The sequence below is a fragment of the Oratosquilla oratoria genome, unplaced genomic scaffold (assembly GCF_046742065.1).
Source record: "Oratosquilla oratoria isolate Oo_2021 unplaced genomic scaffold, ASM4674206v1 SCAFFOLD239, whole genome shotgun sequence".
In the NCBI taxonomy this organism is placed as follows: Eukaryota; Metazoa; Arthropoda; class Malacostraca; order Stomatopoda; family Squillidae; genus Oratosquilla; species Oratosquilla oratoria.
Window position 1 is genome coordinate 35,307 of NW_027467591.1, and position 27,233 is coordinate 62,539.

Below are 27,233 nucleotides of genomic sequence, written 5' to 3' on the forward strand. Positions count from 1 at the left end.
TATTGATTCTAACGCAAAATCGTCGATTACGGTGAAATATTCAGGGCTTCTTTGACTTCTTTTTTTATCATCATTATTTTGTCAGCCTTGTGAGCTGCGAGTCCAGACTAGAATCGCCGACCCTGGCATATGCCTACCCCACATGTGATGACCGTGACTACATCTACTATACACAATGTCATTACGATGAATCACCTTGTTTCCGTGACGGATTGTATAGATTCTGTTGTGACTGACATCACGTGATTGCATTACGAGTAGTTGAAATCTACTTCAATCCTGTCGCCACTTTCAGAACATGTTTGTAATCACTAAAATGCCTTAGCATTGCTTCTGCGCGCATAATACGTGATATGTATTTGCTTAATTACTTTTTTGTTTATTTACTTATTTGTGAATTTATTTGTTTGTTTATATATATATATAATATATATATATATATATATATATATATACATATATATATATATATATATATATATATATATATATATATATATATATATATGGCTACTATATGAATAGTAGTGAATAAAACGAATAAAGTAAAAAAGTAAATATAATGAATAAAGTAAATAGAATAAATAAAACTAATGAAACAAATATGTTTAATACAATAAATTATATGAATAAAACAAATCAAATAAACAATATAAATGAAATTAATAGAACAAAATAGAATAGACTACATGATACACCATTAGTGCTGTCTGGCGCGGTGAACAACGTGCTGTTATTGCATCCGTGACTGAGTTTTTTTTCCGAATCGAATGCCGTTTGTAACCTGATTAGATTATTGACATTCGGCCTAGGTCCTGCATTTCTTCATATATTTCGGTAACCGTCATTACTATTATATTGATTGGTTATTATAATTGTTATTTTGTATATTATCATTATTTATTATTACTAGTATTATGATTATTATCATCATCACCATCATATCATATTATTATCATTATTATTTTAATTAGTGCACAGGATTTTTTTTTCATCAATAGCTAGAGAATGGAGGGATACACCCGACATCAGCCTTGCAGAAAAATCCACTCTCAAGAGAAGTAAAAACCGCTCTGGAACAATTGCGTATAAGTCTCCATCCAGCATTACAACATTGCAATTGCCTTAGGTGCAACCACCACACTGAGGACCACCTCATCTTATACCAACTGTCCCTAGACAACGACATTCCTTCCCTGAATGATTGATGGGTCTGTTTCTTGCCCGTTGTCGGTTACGTGTTGGCCGTGGGTCTTCTCCAAGAGACGCCTAGAAAACTGTGTATGATTCACCACCATGGTCTTGGATCACATGTTGGACTCGTGATAGACAGCTATTTTCCTCCCTGAAGAGAGCTCAGAGCTCGTATATGATCGATATATGGGTAATGCTGTGACCTTACACTCACACACACAACTCCAACTCCCTGTCCATGAGAGTTGGAGTAACTACTCGCAGCGCAGCGATACTGAAATTATTTCAGCCCTGGGCGGGATTCGAACCCGGACCGCCGTAATAGCAGCCGAGAAATCTACGACTGCGCCACATTGTGTGTGTGTGTATGTGATTCACCTTGGTCTTTGGAACACGTGTTGGACTCGTGACCGACAGCTATTTCCCTCCCGGAAGAGAGTTCAGAGCTCGTATGACTGATCTATGGGTAATGCCGTGTGTGTGTGTGTGTGTGTGTGAAATGGATACAGTCATTCCAACACTCGATACTTCACATCCGAAGGTTTACCCCCCCCCCCTATGTCAAGGCATTTTCACATTCATATAAAGATAATATTGTCACATGGTGTGAAAATATGCTATGGAAATGTAACTGTAAATACACTGTACTATATTTTGTGTGAGTAGGAGTTCCTTCCGCTCTGTTACAGGATTTTGTGATAGCACTATTAAAACATATTATTGTTAGGTTTAAAAATCATAACAAGAAAAATAGTAACAGGAGTAAATGTAAGAGATGTAATTAAGTTGGGAAATGAAATAAATTATGGCTAGGGCGTAAACAATGAAACAGAAATACCCCTATTACTCCCTCCATTTGTTTATAGTCTTATGATACGTGGCGTTAAGAGAAGTATTATTCAGAGGCTCTAGGTTCGCGCCACGACATACGAAAGGTGGTAGTTCTTTTCAATATATATATTTTGAAGCAATATATCTTTCAGCGCTATAACAAACTATTTAGCAGTTATGTAGATATATTTAATACTCATTTACTGGTATTGTGTTTTATATTATATACAATAATGTTGATATTTTATTTAAAGTTTACGTAAATATATTGCCTGAGGTTGTAGCAGACTAACTTAGTTCGATGTCAAACATGAAACCGAGGTGGTACTGTGTGATTGTGTTCCTTACCTTGACAATCGGCGGTGAGGCCGGGTGCGTAATTTATGAGTTCTATGTAAGAATTAATGTATTGTGCCTTGATAAAGCAAAAAATATTATAATATAACTTGACAGTGACCATACAAGAAACTGTTCCAGGTAGAAGTTATATCATGTGGCGTTATTGTGTATTATTATTAATATTCAGGTAAACGCTTCAATATATATTGAGTAAGAACCGTGTTAAAGGACCCTGTGTGCAATTCGTAGCAAAATATGGGAATGATAATGCGGAAGGAATATTGGAATAAAATAGCATCTTGCATAGGAAGTGTGATCAACCAATCAAACCGCTCCACATCCAAGAGGGGGATACAGCGGGAGATTTAAAGTTGCATGGGAAACGAAGCGGGCAGCGACATTAATGTTACCTACCTTTGTTCTTTTTCGCTGCGTGACGTCATTTGAGTTTATATGATGGTATTCTGGTTGTATACACAAGTTTTAACCAATGTTGCATAGGTTGGTGTGCTCATAGTAAGTTAGATGCATCACCAACCTGTTTTTAGAATGGCTGTGACTCATTCATTTGTAATTAATTTTCATTTAGGTAATATGTTTGAGTTGTTCAAGAAAATTTGGTGATTAAAATATATTTCTTAAATTATGTGAATTCCTAGTGTAAATTATTTACACTGGGAATTCACTTGTTAGCTGTAATCCAACCCAATGCAACATGTACTTTAGTCAAATGTAATTCAATCCACTGCAACATTTTACTTTTGATCCGAGGCTTTTACCATAGAGTACAACCATTACAAGAGAACATCTAATATATGCAGCCAAACCTCGTAAAACTAGGCAGCAGGAGATAGTTTTTACAACTATTTGCACAAAAAAGAATAATCATAATAAAAAAAATATAGAAATGCGACATTTGGAAAAATGCAGGTAATATTGAATTGTGAATTTGTTCCATATGTGAAATGTACATATGTACATGTGACTTATCTTGCTGCTTTCACAGTGAGAGGACCACGGCTCGGTGGCGGATTGGTAAAGCACTGGCCTCACAAGCCAGAGAACCGGGGTTCGATTCCCCGGCCGGGCGGAGATAAGTTGGGTTTGTCTCCTTTCACGTGTAACCCCTGTTCACCTAGCAGTGAGTAGGTACGGGGCATTAGTCAAGGAGTTGTGACCTTGCTGCCCCGGTGTATGGTGTGTGAGTGGTCTCAGACCTACCCAGAGTTTGGCAAATAATGAGCTCTGAGCTCACTGCCGTAGGGTGGTGTCTGGCTGTCTCGACAGAGACTGCAGCAGATCCGAGGTGAATACTTGGGACTTTGGACATTTTTAGTGGCTTATGAGGAAATGTATCTATTCACAGAAGTGAATATGTCTTTGTGATGAAAATATTATAAAGAAGATCCCCCTCCCCATCCATATTTTGTCCAGACAAGTTTATATGAGCTATATAAAAATATATAATATTCTAGTAAATATTTCCCTTTATTTGTATTTTGTTTCAGCTGACTGAAACATAAGGTTTTTGAATCACTGGAGAGGGTGGAAAGAATTGCAAGAGGACTCGTAGTTTGGGATGGGAGAGTTTTGTGAAGTTTTAGGAAGAAACTATAAATCAAGGTTGGATTTACCTACTTCACATTTGTGCCTATTGGTAAATCTGGCCCTGCTCTAAAAGACCACAAGTCTGTAGGATGCAGTGAATGCAATTTTTCATATAGATGTGTAAACTCTTGGAGTAGCTTAGAAAATTATGCAGCCCAAATTGGATTTGTACACGAGTTTAAAAGTAGATATGACCGTTGTCTTGCTGCATTGCCTCTGACTCAGGCAGTGGGGGGAGGAGACCAGGATGACCCTTTATCCATGAGGAGCTAAAATGAAAGGGAAACAGGTGGATGATGGATAGGAATGGGATAGATGAGGGTGAGTGTTGCCTTGGCTCAATAGCTCCCTATAAAGGGAGAAAAAACCTGTGGTATGTAAATAGATGATAGTTGAAGAATAAAAGATAGGACCCCATGAGCATAGCTATTTCTGTATACTACAATATGGTAAATACAAGGAAAGCACAATTTTCACCACTTCAATCTGCTGTTCCTGGTCTCAACCAGGCACACAAACAGCAAATCAGAGGGCACAGAATTTTTTAGCAATTCCAGCAACAGGTCTTTCCATTGATCTTTTTGGGGTGAAACTTTGGATGAACCCATTAAACTCCGATGACAAGATTCTTGTCATTTGGTCAAATAAAACAAAAAATCATAAAACACCAGAAAAATATGACGTCAGTCCTCGCTTTGTGCGAAGCGAGGACTGGCGTCATATTTTTCTGGTGTTTGATCAAACATTTTGGTGTTTTATGATTTTTTTTTATTTTACCAAATGACAAGAATCTTGTCATCGGAGTTGAATGGGTTAATGTCTATATAAGATTGCTTGGGACTTTTTATCTCACCAGCTTATCATAGTAGGAAGGGAGAAGTTGCCAGTTGTCACTTCTCCTTATATTTAAAGCGGGAGGAATCACAGCTAGAATTATTGGAAATATTGGGCTCAGTCTGAAGACCAATTATTAGACCAAGTGTTGGGGCTGCAGTTTTGAATTGGGGTGAAAGGGTTTATAAGTTTTGAAAATGGACAGCTGGTGCCTGATCCACTCCTGTCCATTTTGGAGGACCAACACAAACAAGCACAGTACACCCAGGTCTCCTACGCCAACACTCGCTACCTGCCACTTGTGCAGACATTTGGGTCCAGGACATAAGCCCACTTTTGGAATTGGCGGGGTTTTATGTTCTGGGCCCAAACTTATGCACAAGTGGCAGTTGACGAGTGTTGGATTAAGAGACCTAGATGTACCTGTCATTAGTTTCCTATTTTACATGTAAAGTAGTTCAGGTGGTTACAAGGTTTTATCTGATGCTCTTGGATTCCCAGTACAATAAAACACTAAGTGTAGATGGGAGAATGATGAAATTTAAATAATAATTGTAATAGTAATTTCAAAATGGAAGTAAAGGGTGAAACACTACTGGAAGGAGGGAATATTCTAGAGGGCAGGAGAAAATTAAGGTTGAGCCATATCAGCAAAGGTATTGTCCTGTTTACTCAGCCCTCTCTGGTCCTAATCCATAATAGGTAGAATTGGAAATTGGACCTTTGCAAACTTAATGTATCTTGTCATAAATGTATACTAGGTAATGTGAAAATTTTAGGTTAGAGTACATGAGTATGGGCGGGGGGGGGTGGGGGGGGGGTAGTATGTGTGAGTAAATTTTGACGCAGCCCGAAGGGATTTCTCCCCGTCCTCGCCTTATATGCAAAGGGGGACGGAGAGGGGGGGTCGCCGATTAAATGAAGCGGCCTTGCTGTGGATGTACTGTGTCTTGCGACACTGCTTCTGACCCAGGGCGGTGGGCAGGGTGCAGGGATGACCCGTCATCCAGGAGGTGCTCAGATGAGAGGAAGGGTGGGAGGGGTGTGGAGTGTATTTAGGGATGAAATGGGTGGGAGTGTTTTTATGCCTTTCCCTTTTTGGCTACCTCCCTTGGAAGGGGGAAAAAGCCTTGGTATATGTATGTATGTACATGAGTATGGTGGTCAGGATGTTAATTACGTTTAAATTGCACAATCTGATGAGGAAGTGATTAACCACAAGTGTTACTTTGAGATTGCTGCACTTGTGCTCAACCATACTCAATGCCGTTTATGAGGCGGTGAGGCATAGTTAGATGTCATTAGTACTCTTATGTTCACTGTTTGTGGTGAATACATGGTAGCAGCACAAAATAGCCTACAAAGCCTATAAGCAATGGTAAACTAAAGCCTATAACATCATAAAATATAATCCATAGTAACAACATATATATTTTATTTTTGTGTCATTCTCCTATAAAGTAAAGCTGTGGGTATATTGAACATTTATCATCTCATCTGACATTGTTACCTATTTAGGAAACTAAAAAAAACCTGGCATTTCATTGTAACTGATCTTAAATGGACACAGCGTATCTGTTATTGTCTATGAATTTCCTCCCTGAGGGTGTCCAGCCTTTCTTTGTATGATTGGAATGTGCAGTTTCAAGATTCATTGAATGATGGGCCTTTGTATCTCCTCAAGTCAGTCAACCTGCCCCCCTCCCATCCACATTCACACACTCTCCCCCTTTCTTACTCTTTCTCTGTCCCTCCTTCCTTCCCTTTCCCTCTACCATATGTAAAGGTGTTCTTGATTTTGTACATTTGCATTTCAGGAGGGACTTTTACAAAATTCTAGGCGTTCCAAGAAGTGCTAACCTCAACCAGATCAAGAAGGCTTATCGGAAACTTGCAAAAGAGTACCACCCAGACAAGAACAAAGGAGATCCAAATGCAGAAGAAAAGTTCAGAGACCTCGGAGCTGCCTATGAAGTGTTGAGCGATGAAAACAAACGGGAACAGTTTGACCGGTATGTACACAAGTGTTTTATTTTTTTATTATTATTATTATTATTATTATTATATATATATATATATATGTATATATATATTTCTTTTTAAACGGGAACAGTTTGACCGATATGTACACAAGTGTTTTATTTTATTATTATTATTATTATTATATATATATATATATATTTCTTTTTATTACTTTTCTTATTTCAAGTTTGACTGTGAAATTATCTTCATTTCACAGACTTTGAAGATAATTCTTAACACACTCTTTGGGATGGTGTGCTTTAGGGATTTTGGCTGTTGCCAGATGACTTTTTTCAGTCGATTGATCAGTCCCTTGCCCATGTTTTCTATCACAGGCAACCCATGTGCTAGTCACCTTATCATAGGTGCTAAGGCTGTTTTTGTAATCAACTTTGCTATTTGACATTGTCTTGTTTTATTCTGGCTAAATAGGAATCATTTTATTCAGCTTAGGATGTGTTGTGGGAGAAAAAGAATTGTATCAGGACTGTTTGCATAGAAAAAGCCATACTAAAAATTTTAAGATAGGTACATGTATGAGGAGAATGGATGAAGATAGGGTAATGAAAAGATTGTGTGACATAAGGATAGTAGGAGGATTATCATAATTCATACCTGATAACTAACACTTTTATCTGTGGGAGCAATATTTTGCTGAAAATGTGATAAAGATGGCCAAGGTATATCAGTCCTGTGCTTTAGATAATTTGCAGGAGACCCACAGTTTCCAAGTACTGGTACCAGCAACTGTATTGGCCTATGAGTCACTTAAGAAAGAAATTATGTGTTGTCTGGATAAGGCTAGAGTGGGCAGTGTAGGATGTGTTTAGTGTCTTTTATGTAGTGATTGCATCTATCTATATATCAAGGGCTTCTTCCCCTTTATAAGGGAGGTAGCAAAGGCTACCCCCCGTGTAGGGGGAAAGAGCCTTTGGTATATGTATGTATGTGTGTAGCAAAGTCTGTCATGCACCCACTCCCATCCACCAACCTCATTTCCCTCTTGTCTTAGCTTCTCGTGAATGAAGAGTCATCCCTGTCTCCTGCTCACTGCCTTGTGATTCCATTTAGAACAGTTTTATAACTGGATGGTGGCTGGAATGCAGTGATGCCAGTGTGGATAAGGGAGTGTATGGATAAGGAAAAAAACATTGTAGGCAAATCTGCTGGTGCTGGAAGAACAAATGTAAGGGAGAATTGAGGAGGAGAGGGTAGTAGAATGAGGAGTGGGATTTGAAAATGGGCATATGTAATTGTGTTCATTGTCTTCTATTAAGATTCCCATTAAATGGGGGGTAAATGTTCCATCTTTCTTTAGAGGGGAACACAAGATATCTTAACCTCATTTATACAAGTAAAATTCTTGCATGCAGTATCAGGTGCCTGAGGTACAATGATTGATGCATCACAATAAAATATAAAGTCACTGCTGTATTACTCATTCTCTTTTACTGAGTAATAATAAATGCAGAAAATGTGATCAAGCCAGTTCACAGAATTTGGGGGTCACTCAGCTACAACTAAAAATAGATATAATCAAGACACTGAAACCCACATCCTCATATACCCACTTGTGCCTCATGACACCTCTGGAGGCATCATCATATGGAAGAGGTTAAACATGATTTTTGGGCTAAACTGGCAGCTATGGCCAGTTTTCTGTCAGCCTCAGGTCTTCTGGAGGAAAGAAATGGATGGACTGATTGGGACTGTCTTTGAACAGAAGAAACCTCTGTCCTTTAAAACGCATTTATAAATATGACTAAAAGTTGTATATACATATATTTTATTCTTACAGGTGTGGAGAAGAGTGTATATCCAAAGAAGATGGTGGGTTTGGAGGTATGGATCCTTTTGCCAGCTTCTTTGGGGACTTCGGATTTGGTTTTGGATCACAAGGTCATTCAAGGGAACGTGAAATGCCTCGGGGCGGAGATATTGTCATGGATATGTACGTGACATTGGAAGAACTCTACGTAGGGAATTTTGTTGAGGTATGCATATTTGAAGAGTATTGTTATCATCCATTTTGTTCACTGTCTTCCTTTCATGCTCACTCCACTTCAACTCCACATTCCTTTTTCTAGTCTCCCCATACTACTCTTTGGCTTACCTTGTGTGACTGCTTTATTTTTATATACATTTTTCCATACATACTCTCACCACTATTGTCTATATACCAAATGCTTTTTCTTCCTTATAAGGGAGTTAGCCAAATCAAAAAGCATTTACCCACTCCCACCCATTTCACTCTTGTCTACCACCCTTTCCTCCCTTTCATCTTAGCTCCTCCTGGATGATGGGTCATCCCTGTAGTCCACCCACTACCCTGGGTCAGAGGCAATGCAGCAAGACACAGTACATCCATAGCAAGGGTGCTTCACTGTCTACAGTGATTGTTGCATGAAAATATCTTGATACATAATCAATCCTAAAAAAATTTAATTGAAATGTTTGTATAAACTTGTCATAATATGAAAACATCCATGAAAATGTTAGTTGTGGCCATATTTGGGAAGTGTAATGGTGGAGGAGGTATGAGTGCTAATGTCAAGGGGGAGGGAGGAGAGAGAGAAAAATAGGCTGAAACATGTTGAAGCTTGAGGAACAGCTATGCATAAAGATTACTGTATCAAATGGTGGTTTAAATTGTCACTGTCATTCAGCATAAATCCTAGTTGAAATATTAGTAAGTTTGTATGGCTTTTGTCCCCTATAATAAAAGTTTGTTGTACTTTACAATTTTAACCAAATGTGTCAGTGTTTATATATTTATTTATTTATTTATTATTATTATTTTTTTGCAAAGATGATAAGAAATAAACCAGTTGCAAGAGCTGCAGCTGGTACGCGCAAATGCAACTGTCGACAGGAAATGGTAACAAGACAGCTTGGGCCGGGCAGATTTCAGATGACTCAGCAACAAGTGTGTGATGATTGCCCCAATGTCAAGTAAGTAGTTTTTCAGTGATACTATACAATGTTTTTTTAGCTTCAAATACATATATGGTTCCAACTTGGTCTATATCCTTATTTTCCAATTATCATATTCAGATATAAAATTACACATTTTGTGTGCTTGTAAATTGATCATTCTTTGCATAAAATGTTGACATTGCTGCTTCAATTTTTTTTTATAACTTCCTTATTTAATCTTTATAGGCTAGTGAATGAAGAAAGAACACTAGAATTTGAAATAGAACCTGGAATGGTTGATGGTCAGGAGCACAGATTTGTTGGAGAAGGAGAACCGCATATTGATGGAGAACCTGGAGATTTAAAAATCAAGATTAAAACAATGCCGCATGATAAGTAAGTTACTTGTGTGATTTAGTATAACTTAGAATGTTGGTTCCAAAACAAGGGGGTGTAAGAGGGATATCTGGGAGGTGTGAGGTCTTTGTCAAATAAGATTCATAGTTTACTTAGGCGATTCTGTCTATATACCACTAAAGGGTTCTTCCCTTGTATAAGCAAGGTACCCTTTGGGAATTACACAATTTTTTAGCCACATAGATTTTTTATATTTGATTTTCCATTGATTACTTTTTATACATGCCTTGGCAGGTGACCTCCCTTGTGAGGGGGAAGAAGCTTTTTGGTGTAAAAGTATGTAGTTCTTATTTTCTAAATCTACATATGAAGTTGGTGAAAACTAGTTTTCAGGACAGGAGGTGGGGTGCCAAGCCGACAAGGGTGACTGAAGAGGAGAGACTGTGCCATAAAACAATTTTGGAATCACTGAGCTGGTGTTTATAACATTCAAAACAACAGCACCATATAAAGCCAGTTATTCTGTCTATATACCAATGGCTTCTTCCCCCTTATAAGGGATGTAAGCAGTCAAGGCATACACCCACTCCCATCCATTTTATTCCCGGCTACTATCTATTGTTTCCCTCTCATCTCGGTTCCTCATGGATGAAGGGTCATCCCTGTTTTGTGCCCACTGTCCATGTCAAAAGCAATATAACAAGACCCTGTATATCCACATCAGGGCTGTTTTATTTACACAGCAACTCTCTTTCCTTGTCCCTCGTGCAGGAAAATAGAGAAGATGAGGAGAAATTCCTTTGGGCTGTGTCAGAAATATCATCCATACACAACCACTCCTTTTGCACCTATCCCCTGCCTTCTCCCTTCCTTGCCCAACAGACATTTCCATCTTGCTCAAAGCCCCTTTCACCCCATCTGTCCATCTCATCCTTGGTCATCCCCTTATGTTCACTCCATCCACCTCTGTCTTCCACTCCTGTTTTGCTAATCTTTCTTTGCACATTCATTCCATGTGCCCAAACCATCCCATTACTCTTTCATCAGCCATAACTGCCGACTCCTTTTCCACTCCCACTCTCCTCCTCACCACCTCATTTCTCACTTTAGCCAACCTTGTAACCCCCATCATGCTTCTCAGACATTTCGTATCAAATGCATTTAAACTTCTTTCTGCTCCTCTTAAATTCCAAGTCTCTGCTTCATACAGTGCCATCAGCACAGTCATCTTTTCATATAATCTTTACCCACAATTTCCAGATACCTATTTCTCATGACACTTTTCAGTCTCTCAAGACATTTGCATACTTCCCTCACTCTGTAGTTTAACTCCACTTCCACTCCATTTCCTGCCACATGTGAACTCAAATACTTATAACTATCCACTTCCAACATCTCACCCAAGATGTAATTCCAACTTGCTGCCATCCTCTCCCTTTATACACCTCATTGCCTTACTTTTACCCACATTTACATTCCACTTTTTCTTATCCTTCCCAAACTCTCTCACTAACTGCCTTAGTCCGTCCTCTGACCCTGCCACAAGTGCAGTGTTGTCCACAAATAACAACTGGCTCACCTCCCATTTCCCTCCACTATCTCTAATCATCTCCAATGCCATGCCCATCACCTTCACATTCCTCTTGTACCACCCCATCTATGTACACATTGAACAGTCATGGCAACATGACAGCCCTGATAGCCCCACCTTTACCTCAGACCACTTGCTCTCTCCATTTCCAATTCTAACACAAGCTCTACTACTCTTAAAAAGAATTCTTGACTGCCCTGAACAGCCTTCCCCCAGTCCCACATAATTTGTCTGCAATACTTCCCACAGTGCCCTCCTGTCTATCCTGTCTTGAACCTTTTCCAAGTCCATAAAGGCCCAAAAAACATTTTCACCTTTTGCCAACAACTCGCAAATCTGCCTTACCACGAAGATTTATCCACACAAGTTCCACCCTTCCTAAACCTACACTGCTGCTCATTAATTACTGCCTCTTTTCCTCTCCTAATCCTCTCCATCAAAACTCCCATAAGCCTTTCCGACTATGCTCAAGAAACTGATCTCTTTAAGACTACTACATTCACATGTGTCCCCCTTTTCCTTTGTAAAGCATAACTAGCCAGGCATTCTCCACTCCCTTAGATACACATTAAACAACCTCACTAGCCAATCTACTATAACTGTACCTCCCTTTTTCAGATAATGCATGACACCCATCTAACCCAGGTGCCTTACCATCACTCATTTTCTTAGCATCTCCCACTGCCACAAATAATACCTTCCTATCATCCTCCACATTCAACATCTCTCTGAAATACTGTATCCATCTTCCCCTTACAGCCTTTATTTCCATTATCAGTTCCTCTGCACCCTTTATTTTCTCCCTACCTGACTCCCTCACTCTCTAAACTTTCTTCTAAAAATTTTTTTATATGGTACTCCTACATCATATAGCATCTCTCCTTTTTGCCTCCTTTATCTTACATTTTGCTTCTCTCTTTATCTTGTACCTCCACATATGTTAGCTTCTTTTCTTCTAACATCTTCACCTCATCATCCTACCACTCACTACCCTTCCTTCTATTCCCTCCCATCCTCCTTATTTGACATACTATCAAATTCTCATGACACTTTTCAGTCTCTCAAGACATTTGCACACCTTGTCACTTTCTTGAAACAAACCCATTCCTCTTTTACTCCCACCTCAACTTTATCTTTCACCATCTTCCACACTTATCTCAGCTTTTCCTGATATTCCCTCTCCTTTTCTGTCTTGTTCAAATTGTTTACTCTAAGCACCTCTCTACCTATCTTCCATTCTCAACTTCTCGTTCACCAAAAAATTATCTGACATTCCCCCACTCTCTTGCCTGAGAACATGAACATCCAGAACTCTTCCCATCCTTCCTTTGGATAGCACTACATAGTCCATTAATGCCCTATCAACCACCCTATCCCATGTATTCAAATGCTGGCTTTGTTCTTAAACAGTGTTTGCTAACATGGAATGCATGAATTATTATTTTTGTCATAGGTTGAAGGAAGAATTATTGGTTGCAAAGTTGAAATTTATATTTATGGTTGATTATTGAATTTCATTTCTCCACAGATTTGAAAGAAGAGGAGATGACCTGTATACCAATGTGACTTTGTCATTACAAGAAGCTCTCATTGGTTTTGAGATGGACATCACTCATTTAGATGGACACAAGGTAGATTTAGGTGTTGTTCATGTTGTGCTTGTTACTTACCTTTTACCCTATCACCTGGGAGACATATTTTGTTTATATATATATATATGTGTGTGTGTGATATATATATATATGTGTGTGTGTGATATATATATATATATATATATATATATATAGATAGCATGCAATTGATACTTTAGGGTCTATATGGGGCGTCCCTATGGACCAGAGCCACACATCATTTTGTCTGTGATAGAGAAATACTCTGTTCATAGAGAAATGATGACACTTTTATTATACTGTGACTGCCCCTCCGTTATGCTGTCCCCCAACCCCTTGTTACTCTCCTGTACAATTTCTCTGAATATTCATTTCCTTTTTTCCCTAAACCCTATGGTGGGGAAAAAGAATGCTGCCACCAAGTTTTCCCACTTGAGTTGTGTGAGGCAACAAAAAACGGGATGGGGGTTAGGGCTAGGAATCCTGCTACCTGTAGCCCCACAGGGGACATAACTAAAAAAAAAAAAAAAAAGTAAAGGCATAAGAGGGTCAAGGAGTTTTCTGACCTGTGCCCTAAGGTAGGTTTGGGTCTTTTAATGTGTGTGAATGTGGTACAGATGAGAGTAAAAGGGAAGAGATAGGCAGTATGTTTGTGAGAAGAAAGATGGATGTGTTGGCATTGAATGAAACTAAGTTGAAAGGGAGGGGTGAGTGTGAGTTTGGAAGTGTAGTTGGGAGGTTCTCAGGAGTGAAGAGAGGATGAGGGAGAGAAGGGGTGGCTATACTAGTAAGTGAAGAGATAGGTAAGTGTGTAGCAGAGTAGAAGGAGGTTTCTTCGAGGTTAATGTGGATGAAGGTGAAGCTGGGAAGGGAAAAGTGGGTTTTTGTAAGTGTATATGGGCCAGGTAGGGAGAAGAGCATAGAGGAATGGGAGGCATTTTGGATGGATTAAAATGAGTGCATATAGGGATTAGGGAGAAATGTCAATGTAGTTGTATTGGGAGACCTTAATTCTAGGGTAGGAAATAAACCAATAGACAGTGATTGGGAAGTATGGAGTTCCAGGAAAAAAAATCATAGTGGAGAGTTGAAGATGTCTTGAGAGTTGATGATAGCAAATACAGTGTTTAGGAAGAAAGTCAAGGATAATTACACATGGGAGAGGGTGTTAGATGGACAGGTGGAGCGTTAATGGACTATATAGTAGTAACCAGGAGTATAGTAGGAAGAGTTAAGGATGTGCGTGTTCTAAAGGGAGAGAGTAGGGGAATATCAGATAATTTTTTGGTGTGAGGTAAGTTGAAAATGGAGAATAGGTGGAGAAAGAGGAAAAGGGCAGAAGGTAAGTAGGTACTTAGAGTGAACTGCTTAAATGAGAAAGAAAAGGAGTATAAGAAGCTGAGAGAGAAGTGGGAGGACATGAAGGATAGAGTGGAACTAGTAGTGGAGGAGGAATGGGGATGGTTCAAGGAGGGAATCATAAGATATGCAAAGATGGTGTGTGGAACAAGAAGAACTGGAGTAAATAAAAGGAAGGGTAGTGAGTGATCCATAATAGAATATGTCATGGCATATTTAGTAAAATTTTAATGGACTATTACCAATTTTATTTAGCTAACGGGTCATACAGAGATTAATGCTGGGTACATGCAAGTGGGGATCCTGTAAGACAAATGTCAGAGAGCCACCTTCTTAAACCCTTCAATGCCCTCCTCTGGAGATATAACCCTATGGGGCTAACACAAACTTCAACTTCATTTCTTCCACCTTTTCATATAAGGAGAGTTAAGCATTGGCAGTTGGTCCCCCACTTCTTACTACTTTCAATTAATGATGTAGAAAGAGTTCCACACTAATACAACACAAAACAGACCAAAGATTCCTCCCAGGAAGATCTGTAGGGGGACCTAAGGATTTTTGGCAGGTGCCTAGTCATTGAAACTCGAGGCTATAGTTATTGTTATTGCAAGTCACTGTATATTAGAATGATATTACTGATTGTTATAAACACTTTGCTACAGGTTCACATTGTCCGGGAAAAGCCTACCTTCCCAGGTGCTCGAATCCGCAAGAAAGGAGAGGGTATGCCTAACTATGACAACAATAATCTCTTTGGCACTTTGTACATTACTTTTGATGTTGAGTTCCCAAAAGTAGAATTCAATGCGGAGGACAAAGAAGGTAAGTGCCTGATGATTCCTTTGACTTTGTTTTTGCAAATACCACATGATTTTATTCAGCAAAAGTATGGACCTTAGGTTAGAGGGGATAGTAGAGTAAAATTGATTAAACCCTCTGGTAGAGTTAAGAAAGCCTGGCCTAATGATGTTGAAATTATGACTTGTTTTCTTTCATTTTCAGAACTGAAGAGAATTTTGAACCAAGCCTCGATAGAAAAAGTATATAATGGATTAAGAGGGTACTGATAAATTATGGCATTAGATTTTGTATTATTTTCCAATATTAATTTAAATTCAAAAGTAAAATATGTTTGTGTTGGAAATTGGAATGAGTTTTCTTTCCATGTTGACTAATTTTAAGTTATCCAAATGGAGTGGTATATCAGTTTTGGAGCAGTTCGATGCTTTAAGAATATGTGATGTTAGAGTAAAAAAAAGGAATGTAGATTAAAAACATACCATTCACAAATGGACTCCAGTGTGGCATATTTGGCTGAAATGAAATGCAGAGAAGGTACACAGTATTTATGATGCTTGTGGTTTTGTACAGAAAGAAAACCATGTTACAACATGTCATCAGATCTCGTGAACTTGTTTTCACCTAGGAGCAGCAGGAACATTAGATGTCAATAGACATCTGTATATTAAAGCAAGTGTTAAAAAAAGATCTTTCTAAGGAGGTTTGTGGTAATGTTTAGTTACCGTAACCCAGGGCTGTATTTTTGACAGATTCTTTGATGGGCTAAACTATATAGCAATTTTGTGCAAGATGCCTGCATGATTCAGTATGGGGGTAATAAAAAAAAAATGGAAAAAAAAACACAAAAGTTAATATATAGAAAATATTGAGTGGGTGATTCTGTGCCCTCCCTAAATTATGCCGCTGCTACAACCATCTTTTTGCTATTTGCAGAGAGTAGGTTTTGTAAAAAAAAAAATTATATACTATTATTGTTATTATGATTTATTTATTTGATTTTTTATGTGCTTATGTAACTACAAATGTTTGAATAAGTTTCTGGTTAAGTGGAGAAATACTCAGTCATCATCTCGTTTCCATTTACCTTTTAGATTTCAGTATTGTGAAGAGACATAGTGGTGAAAATTATGAAGTACAGTGAAGGTAATGTGAAGGCCAAAATAATGGGCAGTTATTTATGTATATTTTGTTGTATGAATACCACTTGCAGTTGTTTAATACTGTAATGTACTGGTAATGCAATGGCTTATTGTTTTAGGGATCTGCTGTGATGGTCTAGGGCAGTGCATATGTATATTAGTTTTTCTTTTAAGTTTCTTTGAAAAATACGAAACTTTAAAACTTAAAATTGGTAAGAAATTTTTAATTTGAGTTTATCCGAGTTTCTTGAGATTTAGATTTTTGGTTTATTTTGACATTTCCTCCTCAGTCCCCTTTTATGCAAAATTGCAAGAGAACTGTTTTGGTTTTGGAAGTTGCATTACTTTATATTGCACAATTGAGTAGTAAACAATGCAAGAAGATGTGACCCTTCAGCAAAGACACTACAGATTTTCCATGTTTTCATGTGGATATATCTATTTCATATGTAATGTGTTAATGACTAAAGATAACAAAGTTTTGTTTGTGTCCATGTAACCCTCATGATTAAGCTTTTGAGGTCCATGATGTCAATATTAGATTCTAAGATAGGTGTTTCAGAAGTATTTAGTGAAAGATAAGGATGGATTTTTGTTGCTTTTGTGGACTTGGAAAAAACATATGATAGGGCTGATAGAGAAGCACTTGGGAGCATGAAATAAATATACATATGTGCATATATCAAAAGGCATCCCCCTTGTAAAGGAGGTGGCCAGCCAAAGCGGATACCCATCTATGCCTATTTATTTTGTTTTATCTTGGCTCTGTGTGAATGAAGGGCCATCCTTGTTCCCTGCCCACTGCTTCAATCAAAGGCAGTGCAGCAAGGCACAGCAATCCACAGCAGTAGCTGACAGCCAAAGCAAGTTGATCCCCTACCACTTCATTACATGGCAACCCTACCCTGTACTCCATTCGAGAATACTCATGCACAGAGGAGAAGAAATTCCTTTGAACTGTTCCACTTTATTATCCATTCACCAAACCTTGGTGGTTTGGTGACTGCATTTGACAACACTGCTTGTGGCAGGACCAGAAGGGTGATTAACCTCTTCCAGACAATGACACATAGATGTGATGAGGCGTGAGTGGGTATACAAGAATGCCAGTGTCAGCTTTTTTATATATATTTTGTAGTTGTAGCTGAGTGACCCCTGAATTCAGTGAACTGGTTTAATCACATTTTCTGTGTTTTATTATTACTCAGAGTGAAAGAGAACAAGTAATACAGCAGTGACTTTATATTTCATAATGCAAGTAGTGTGATGCCTCGTACGTTAGGCATCCGATTATCCATGCAAGAATTTGACTCGTATTGAAGAGATTAAGAGATTGATGGAGTTTGGGAAGGTGTATGAGAGGAGAAAGTTGAAGGTAAATGTGGGTAAAAGGTGATGAGATGTACAAGGGGAGAGGGTGGCAGCAATTTGGAGGCAAGTCTGGAAGGAGAGAGGCTGGAGGAGGTGGATAGCTTTAGATATTTGGAGTTGCATATGGGAGAAAAGGGAGTGGGGGTAGATTGTAGATTGAAAAAAATAAGTAGGTGCCTTAGGGGATTAAAGGTGTAATTAGAAATACATTTGGGAATAGATGCTAGGAAGAACTTGTATGAAGGGATGATTGTATTGACAGCAGTATGAGGCAGAGACATGGAATATAAGAGAGGAAGAGTTTAAATGCGAGATGAAATATCTGAAATATGGTAGGGATGGGTTAAGTGAGAAACAAGGGGAGGAGGAGTCTAGGGGTGGAGAAGGAGTTGGGAGATAAGGTTGAAAAAATATTGGAATGGTTTGGACATGTGGAAAGAATGAGTGAAGAAAGACTAGTAAAACAAGTGGGAGGCAGAGATGGATGGAGTGAACATGAAAGGGCAACTGAGATGAGATGGATGGATGGGGTGAAAGGGGTGTTGTGCAGGCGGGGTATGTCTGTTGAGCAAGGCAGGAGATAGGGTGAGTGAAGAATTACTATGTATAGATGATACTGTGATGCAAGGAAGGTAGTGGGTGGGGGTTGGGGAATGGTTATGTGTGAATGATGTTTGTTCCGAAGAATACAAACTCTTCGGTACTCCTTACACTAGGATACTCTCGCGTAGCGCGAATATTTCTACTGCGAAATTAAAATCCTCACTCTGGGTCTGGGCAACACTTATCCTCAGTAAGGGGCCCCATTGGGGCAAGGGGGGGGGCCCTTGCCCTCCACCACAAGTCTCGCACACTATAACCATTCTCTTCGCAGTAGTGACCGCGTTAACATCTCTCTACTGCATGTTTAGTTTTTTTTTCGGTTTCCCCCTTAATGGGCCGATTCTCAGTCAAATTCCTTTATTGGCGTGGCATCCAAGTCACTGTTTACGTCGGTGCCGAAAATCAAGCAATCCGCTTCGATTGTCGCCAGCTCACTCTAAGGACGCTAAGGAGTTCGTCGTCCTTCAATTTCATCGGGGTTTTCCCTACGCCATCCTGTGTCCTGGCATTATTAAGTGCTTCTCCATTCCCTGTATTATTCCCTTAACCGCCACCGGGTATCCTACCCTTCACTGTAAGTATGGAATCTGGTTCCAGTATTGTTGTTTTTTCGCCGCAGGGAGATAAAGGGAAAGGTGCGCACGCATAGAAAATGGCTTCCCTCTTCACCCCCCCAAAAACATGGGAAGGCGGCCTACGGCTTCGGAGGAGACGAGCATTCTCTCCCTCCTCCACGGCGTAGTAGACAGGAAGCCAAGTTGTCCTTTATTCCTTTAAACTTGGACGGTTAGCGTAGATGGACATGCGCCTAAGGCCACCTCTAGCTACCGTTCCTGTACGAGCTTTTCCCGGATGTGGTCGCTTGCGGCTTGCCCTCGCCCATCCCAGAAACTCAACAGTCGCCAGGAAGGTGGTACAACGCCACTTCGAGTCATTCTCAGGCCAAGTTGTCCTCTTCCTTCAAACCAGGACGGTTAGCGTAGCCGGACATGCGCGTCAACGCCACCGCTAGCTACCGTTCCTGTATGGAATCTGGTTCCAGTATTGTTGTGGTTTCGCCGCAGGGAGATAAAGGGAAAGGTGCGCACGCATAGAAAATGGCTTCCCTCTTCACCCCCCCAAAAACATGGGAAGGCGGCCTACGGCTTCGGAGGAGACGAGCATTCTCTCCCTCCTCCACGGCGTAGTAGACAGGAAGCCAAGTTGTCCTTTATTCCTTTAAACTTGGACGGTTAGCGTAGATGGACATGCGCCTAAGGCCACCTCTAGCTACCGTTCCTGTACGAGCTTTTCCCGGATGTGGTCGCTTGCGGCTTGCCCTCGCCCATCCCAGAAACTCAACAGTCGCCAGGAAGGTGGTACAACGCCACTTCGAGTCATTCTCAGGCCAAGTTGTCCTCTTCCTTCAAACCAGGACGGTTAGCGTAGCCGGACATGCGCGTCAACACCACCGCTAGCTACCGTTCCTGTATGACATTTTTCCCGGATGTGGTCGCTTGCGGCTGCCCCCGAAACTCGACGCCGGCACGGACAAAGGGGGGGGCAAAGAGCCCCTTAGTCTCTTCTACTCAGGAATCCCGCAGTACGCACAAAGAGCCGGGTGATCAACGGTGACCTTCCATGCCCTTTGCTCACAGGGACAGAGATCAGGGACGAGGTTGCAGACGCGGTATTTCTCGCTGACCGGATGCTACGTCGGCGGAGGACGCGGACAGTTGTCTCCCCCCTCCTAAGCGTAGTAAACGGAATGGTTGTACATAGCCGCCCCCGCGAACCCCCCCCCCCCGGGTACGAGATTTTTCCCGGATGCGTCCGGCGGCTCCGCCCCCCCACGGACAAAGGAGCCGAGTTCGGAGATTCGGAGCGCGTCGGCCTCTTCTCCTCAGGTGGTCCCCCACATCCACCTTCCACCCGTCGTCAGACGAGCCGGGTCATCGCCGGAACCCTTTCTATGCCCGGTGGGCAGGAAGCCCGAGATGTGCCCACGCGCGCGTTCGTCGTGGGTGACTCAGCTTCGTCCATTGGAGGCAGTCTCCCCTTGGCGTCTCCCGGACCATCCGCACCCAGGCGGGACTCACCAAGTGGACATTCCCCGGACATTCCCCGGACCTCCTCCCCACTCTCTGTTCACTCGTCACTACGTTGAAGGAACAGATGGAGGCCCAACGGGAATTTTTCCGCGCTTCTCAAGCGCGGTTCGTGCACCGCACGGAAGCTCGTGAGGAGTCACCGCCCCCAAGGGCCCCCCTCGACCATCTTCCACTTGCTCGGCCCCCCTCTGTACCCATCAGTGACCGGGATGGTAGCGTGAGGTTCCTCTCTGCCCGTGCCGACCCCTCCTACGCCGACGACGATGTCCACAGCTCCGTAGGGGGGGGCACGCTCCCTTTCCCCTCCCGTTTCCCAGTCGGAATCCTCGATGGTGGTCCCTCCTTCCTTCTCGGACGTCCTCGCGAGGGTTCGGAGGGCGAATCGACTGGGCCACCCGAAAGCAGAGGAAGCCACATTCGAGTCTGACATCTTCATGACGGCCAACTCTCAGAAAGCCCAGCCTCCTCCCCTCCACCTTCCATGGAGTACGCAGACGGCGAGAGCCATGGCCCAGGCCTCCGACGCTCTCGCAACAAGGACGACCGAGTAGACGCGTTGGCTTCCGGTCCCATTGGAACACCAGAAGCGCTTCTACACCCCATCGGGGTCAACCCTCGGAGCAGCCTCGATCCCGGCGAGGTTACCAGAGCTGGTTAGGCGGACGCCGAGTCGCTGCGCAGGCGAAACGTCCTCCTCTCTGGCAGGGAAGTCAGCTCCCACCTTCAATCACTGGCTCTGTCCCTGGCGGTGAACTCCTGGCTAGAACGCCTCCTTGCCTCGGCGTGGGAGTTCTTACCCGCACTACAACCCCAGGAAGAATGCGACCTCCAGGCTTTTTGGCAAGCGCGAGCAGAGCCCTGAAGCATCAGGTTTCCTGTCTCTCAACGTCCTGAGCCAACTTCGAGTCCCACAGGAGAGACACCATCCTCGGGGAACCCCAGTGACCCCCTCCTCAGGGAGATTTATGGTCACCCACGTGCTGATTCCCCCGGATATGGTGGACTCCGAGATCCTCGACGCAAACATTATAGAGGCTCCGGACTCCCCCACAGGACTCCTAGGAATTCGCCAGCCCCTCCGCACAAGATAGGGGGTTGCCTCTCCCTCTACTGGAGAGCATGGGAAGAGGCCGGGGCGGAAGACTGGACCTACTAAGTCATTAAGACGGGCTATTGTCTTCCCTTTTCCACTGTCCCAAACCTCTCCCTCTATCCCATCCAAGTCAGCAGCTTCCACCCGGACTCGGCTCGCGGGCGGGCCCTAGCGGAGGAATCCTCCGTTCTGCTCCAGACAGGAACTTTAGTGGAAGTCTCGACTCCGGACCCAGGGTTCTTCTCACGGCTATTCCTAGTAGAAAAGACAACAGGGGTGTGGAGACCAGTCATCTATTTGTCTCCACTCAACAAGTTCCTTTTCCCTGACGAAGTTCCGAATGGCCACCCCAGAGTCCGTAAGGGCGTCTATCAGGGAAGGGAACTTCATGGTGTCGCTGGACCTCCAAGATGCATTCCGCCCAGCTATGCCAAGAACACCTGAGAATGGTCCTAACCTTTGTCCTGAAATTGGGCACAGTAGTCAACCCGGAAAAGTCAGATTTCTTACCAGAACAGAGAGTCACGTACCTGGGTATGGTCCTGGACTCCTCCCTAATGGAATCCTTCCCAGTAGGAAAGGGGATCCCGAATCTCGCATCTCTAGTTGCACAGGCACTATCGACCAGGTTCCTGACGGCTACTCAATGCCAAATCCTCCTGGGCAATATGGCCTCCATAGAGAAATTAATTCCCAGGAGTAGACAAAGAATGCGACCGCTACAGTGGCTCCTCAAGTCTCAGTGGGCCCCGCAAGAGGGAGAACCCCTACAACACATCTCCCTCACCAAAGAAGTCAAGGATTCTCTTCTCTGGTGGAAGGCCCATGCAACCTTCTCATGGGGATGCCCCTCGGCCCATCTCCCCCCGAAGTCCTCCTGTTCTCCGATGCCTCCAAGGAGGGCTGGGGAGCCCACCTCAACGACGATCACATCAGCGGTTCCTGGTCCACAGTCGAGCGGACAGCCCATATCAATTGGCTTGAGTTGAAAGCAGTACTCCTGGCTCTCCGTCACTTCAAGGATCAAGTCTCAGGAAAAGTAGTGGGCATAATGTCGGACAATTCCTTGGTAGTAGCCTACCTAAACGAGCAAGGGGGGCACAGTCTCCCAGGAACTATGCCTTCTGATGATGGACATCCTCAACCTAGCCAAGAATCTCCAGGTGTCACTCAAAGCCCGTTACATCCCGGGGAAGAGGAGTGTCTGGGCGGACCACCTCGGCAGGAAGAATCAGATAATCAACACAGATGGTCCCTCTATCGAGAGGTAGCGAACTTCATCCTCAGCAAATGGGGCTCCCCTCTAGTGGACCTTTTTGCAATGAGATGGAATCACCAACTCCCAATATATTTCAGCCCTTTCCTGGATCCTCTGACAGCAGGAGAAAACGCTCTTCTGCAAAGTTGGGACAACCTGGACTCCTACGCTTTCCCACCATTCCCTTGCTCCAGAAGGTACTCCTCAGAGCAAGACACGCATCCTACCTTCGGATGACTTTGATCGCTCCTTGGTGGCCCGAAGCCCCATGGTTCCGGACGCCCTCTAGCTAGCAGTAGAAGAGCCTCTGGCCCTTCAGGGAAGACCAGATCTTCTGTATCCACCCATCAACGGGCCTTGGCACAAGAACCCTTCAGCACTCAATCTTCACGCGTTCAGACTATAGTCCAGATCCTCCTAAAGAAGGGTTTTCCCAGAGAAGTGGTTGAGGACATGTCCGCTCCTATTTGCTCTTCCTCAGCTAACCTTTATCAAGGGAAATGCGCCTTTGCAAAATGGTGCCACTCCAGGAAGTTAGTCCCAGTTCGAGCCACCATTCCTGAGATCGCCTCCTTCCACGTCCTCAGGAAGTCCAGGAAGATCTCCCTCTCGGCGGTACAAGCCATCCGGACCTACCTCAAGAGAACCGAACATCTTCGACCAGAATTAAAGTGGTTGTTCATCTCTACTAAAGGTAGCCCATCACTAAGAATTCCATTTCTTACTGGACAATGGAAGTCATCCGCAGAGCCTGCGACATGAACCACACAGATTGCCCATGACCTGAGGGCAGTAGGGACCTCCCTAGTCATCAGTAAGAATCGGTCAGTCAACCAGGTTCTTCAAGCAGGTATATGGAAGAGCCAGAATACGTTCACTTCCTTTTACCTCAAAGAAGTTATGCGGGAATCTTTAGGGAACTTATCTTTGGGCCCCATAGTGGCCGCCCAAGAAGTCCTGAAAATGATATACCCCTCCTCAAGAGCACACAGCCGACCCTGACAACTCATCCAGGTTCTGGCTCGGCAACTGCAGGGATAACTTTCTAAAATCCTTCTCATACTCTTACATTCCCTTACCTCACCCGCGGGCTCTCAAGCATTCCAAGGGAATCAATTCAAGCCCTTCAGTGGTACAAAAGTGATTATAACCTTTCTGTCTCCACTCCAGGGAACAGAAAGGGGTGCACTTCAAAGTGAGGGGAATGTATAGGGGTCTGGTCAACATAGTCTTAGCACACTAGATTTTCCTTACAGCGGTTTCCCAGGCTAGATAACAACTTCCTTCCCTCCTAAGTCCGAGTCTCCTAGTGTAAGGAGTACCGAAGAGTTTGTATTCTTCGGAACAAATGTAATTTTCGCAGGAAAATTAATTTTTCCCTGATACAAACCTGAGGTACTCCTTACCTTTAATGGCCCTCCTCAACCACCCCTCTAAACAGTTCCTTCTCCTTGCCTGACAACCTTGTGCTTAAATCATACCTGGCTCAGAGAATGGTTATAGTGTGCGAGACTTGTGGTGGAGGGCAAGGGCCCCCCCCCTTGCCCCAATGGGGCCCCTTACTGAGGATAAGTGTTGCCCAGACCCAGAGTGAGGATTTTAATTTCGCAGTAGAAATATTCGCGCTACGCGAGAGTATCCTAGTGTAAGGAGTACCTCAGGTTTGTATCAGGGAAAAATTAATTTTCCTGCGAAAATTACATTTTGACGCAGCCCGAAGGGATTTCTGTCTTTTTTCTGCATAAAGGGATGGAGAGGGAGGTCTCTGATTGAATAAAGTGGCCTTGATGTGGATGCACTGTCTTGCTACATTGCTTCTGACCCAGGGCAGTGGGCAAGATGCAGGGAGCCAAGATGAGAGGGAGGGAAGGAGTGGTGGTGGATGGGAGTGGATGGCCTTTTGGCTTTGGCTACCTCCTTGATAAGGGGGGGAAAAAGCCTTTGGTATATATGTATGTATCCATTCATAACCATTTGTCACATGCACACCTATCTCTTGCCTTTACTTTATAGACATTTTCCATGGACTCATTCTCAGTCTTCCCTCAAGCTCATCCCATCCACCTCTGCCTTCCACATTTTTTTTCCATTGCTTAAACCATCCCAGTATTCTTTAACAGGGTTGAAAACAAAATGGGATAAGAAAAATATTGGGTTTTATTTTTGTTTTATTTTTCTTTATTCCTTGTATTTATATGTAAATCGGTTTAAGTAAGCAATTAGAAAATAATCTATAGTGAAGCAAAAGGTTTGAAATATTACCTGAAGGACAGACACTTGTTTAGTTCATGTTCATACAGGTTGGTCCAGTTGGACAAAGCCTGTGTTAGCTTGTACTGGACAGGAAATGGAATGGGTCAGGCTTAATTCACTACTACAGACTTGGTATTCATCACTCCTCAATGTCTATGTGTCCTTGGTAGCAAGAGGATCAGAGATTCATAGGCCACAGGATTGACAGCGGAGGACCACAGCAAGAATTGATATGCCTGCTGATATTTGGAGAGAAAAAAAAGACAACTAAATGGAATGAAGTACATATTTTAGAAAATGATAAACAGAAGGCAGCCCTGTAAAGGATGCAACTAGATAATTAGTGCCAAAATTAAGAGTAAGAACCCACCTTTAAAAATATCCCAAGGGGTATTGGCTGCATGTTATTGTGGCCAAGTAGCATGCAGCTGATACTTTAGAGTCTATATGGGGCACCCCTATGGACCAGAACCCCACATAATTTTGTTTAATAGAGAAAATCTCTCTTCATAGATAAATGATAGTACTTTATTATACTGCCCCACACCTCTTATTATTGTCCTGTACCATTTCTCTGAATATTTTTTTCCCTAACCCTATGGTGGGATAAAAGAATACTGCCACCAAGTATTCCCACTTGAGTCATAAGAGGTGACATAAAACAGGACAGGGATATGACTAGGCATCCTCTCTGTAGCCCCAAAGGGGACATTTCTTAAAAGAGTAAAGGCATAAAAGTGTCTAGGAGTTTTCCAACCAGTACCTTAAGGTTTGGGTCTTTTAATGTGCATGGATGTGGTACAGATGAGAGTAAAAGGGAAGAGATAGGCAGTATGTTTGTGAGAAGAAAGATGGATGTGTTGGCATTGAGTGAAACTAAGTTGAAAGGGAGAGGCGAGTGTGAGTTTGGGAGTGTAGTTGGGAGGTTCTCAGGAGTGAAGAGAGGACAAAGGAGAGGAGTGGTTATACTAGTGTGTAGTGGAGTGGAAGGAGGTTTCCTCAAGGTTAATGTGGATGACGGTGAAACTGGGAAAGGATATGTGGGTTTTTGTAAATGCATATGGGCCTGGTAGTGATAAAAGTATAGAGGAAAGGTAGTTTTTGTGGATGGACTTTAATGAGTGCATAGAGGGATTAGGGAGAAATGTCAATGTAGTGGTATTGGGAGACCTTAATTCTAGGGTAGAAAATGAACCAATAGACAGAGTGATTGGGAAGTGTGGAGTTCCAGGAAAAAATTGTAGTAGAGTTGGAGATGTGTCTAGAAAGAGGGTTTAGGAAGAAAGTTAAGCATAAGTACACATGGGAGAGGGTGGTAGAGCATTAATGGCCTACATAGTGGTAACCAGGAGTATAGTAGGAAGATTTAAGGATGTACATGTTCTAATCGGAGAGTGGGGGAATATCAGATAATATTTTGGTGGAAGGTAAGTTGAGAGTGGGAGATAGATGCAGAAAGAGGAAAATAACAGAAGGTAGGGAGGTGCTTAAAGTGAACTGCTTAAGTGAGAAAGAAAAGGAGAAGGCATATAAGAAGCTGAGAGAGTAGAACTAGGAGTGGAGGAGGAATGGGGATGGTTCAAAGAGGGAGTCACTAGGTGTGCAAAGATGGTGTGTGGAACAAGGAGAATGGGAAGAATTAGAAGGAAGGGTAGTGAGTGGTGGGATGAGGAAGCAAAGAAGGTTGTAGAAGAGAAGCGAGCTTTCATAGATTGGTTACAAAATAGGATGAGGGAATCATATGAGAGGTACAAAGAAAAGAGAAGATAAAGGAGACAAAGAGGTGAGCAGATGTGAAATGGGGTAAGAGTATGACAATTTTTTGAGAGTAATAAATTTTTTTGGAAAGAAATTAAGAGAGGAAGAGGAGGCGAATCAAGTAAGAGAAGAAAAGGAAAAAGGTGCAGATGGAGAGATAATAGTGGAAGAGAAGGCAGTAAGAGGAAGATGGGTAGAGTATTTTA

At 42.3% G+C, this 27,233-nt stretch overlaps 1 protein-coding gene across 2 annotated transcripts; it reads left to right on the top strand.

The window, feature by feature from the left end:
• Positions 1-2,265: 2,265 nt before the first annotated feature.
• shv (DnaJ heat shock protein family member shriveled) lies at positions 2,266-17,083 on the top strand. 2 transcript variants are annotated; one of them, XM_076181367.1, is made up of 8 exons: positions 2,266-2,397; positions 6,624-6,818; positions 8,627-8,822; positions 9,638-9,780; positions 9,991-10,140; positions 13,221-13,323; positions 15,324-15,483; positions 15,664-17,083. In XM_076181367.1, the coding sequence occupies exons 1-8, from the start codon at positions 2,327-2,329 to the stop codon at positions 15,726-15,728; spliced, it is 1,083 nt and encodes a 360-aa protein (XP_076037482.1). In that variant the 5' UTR covers positions 2,266-2,326; the 3' UTR covers positions 15,729-17,083. The 2 variants fall into 2 exon arrangements, with proteins under 2 accessions (XP_076037482.1, XP_076037483.1); XM_076181368.1 differs by having other exon boundaries at positions 2,394-2,419.
• The last annotated feature ends 10,150 nt before the right edge of the window (positions 17,084-27,233 follow it).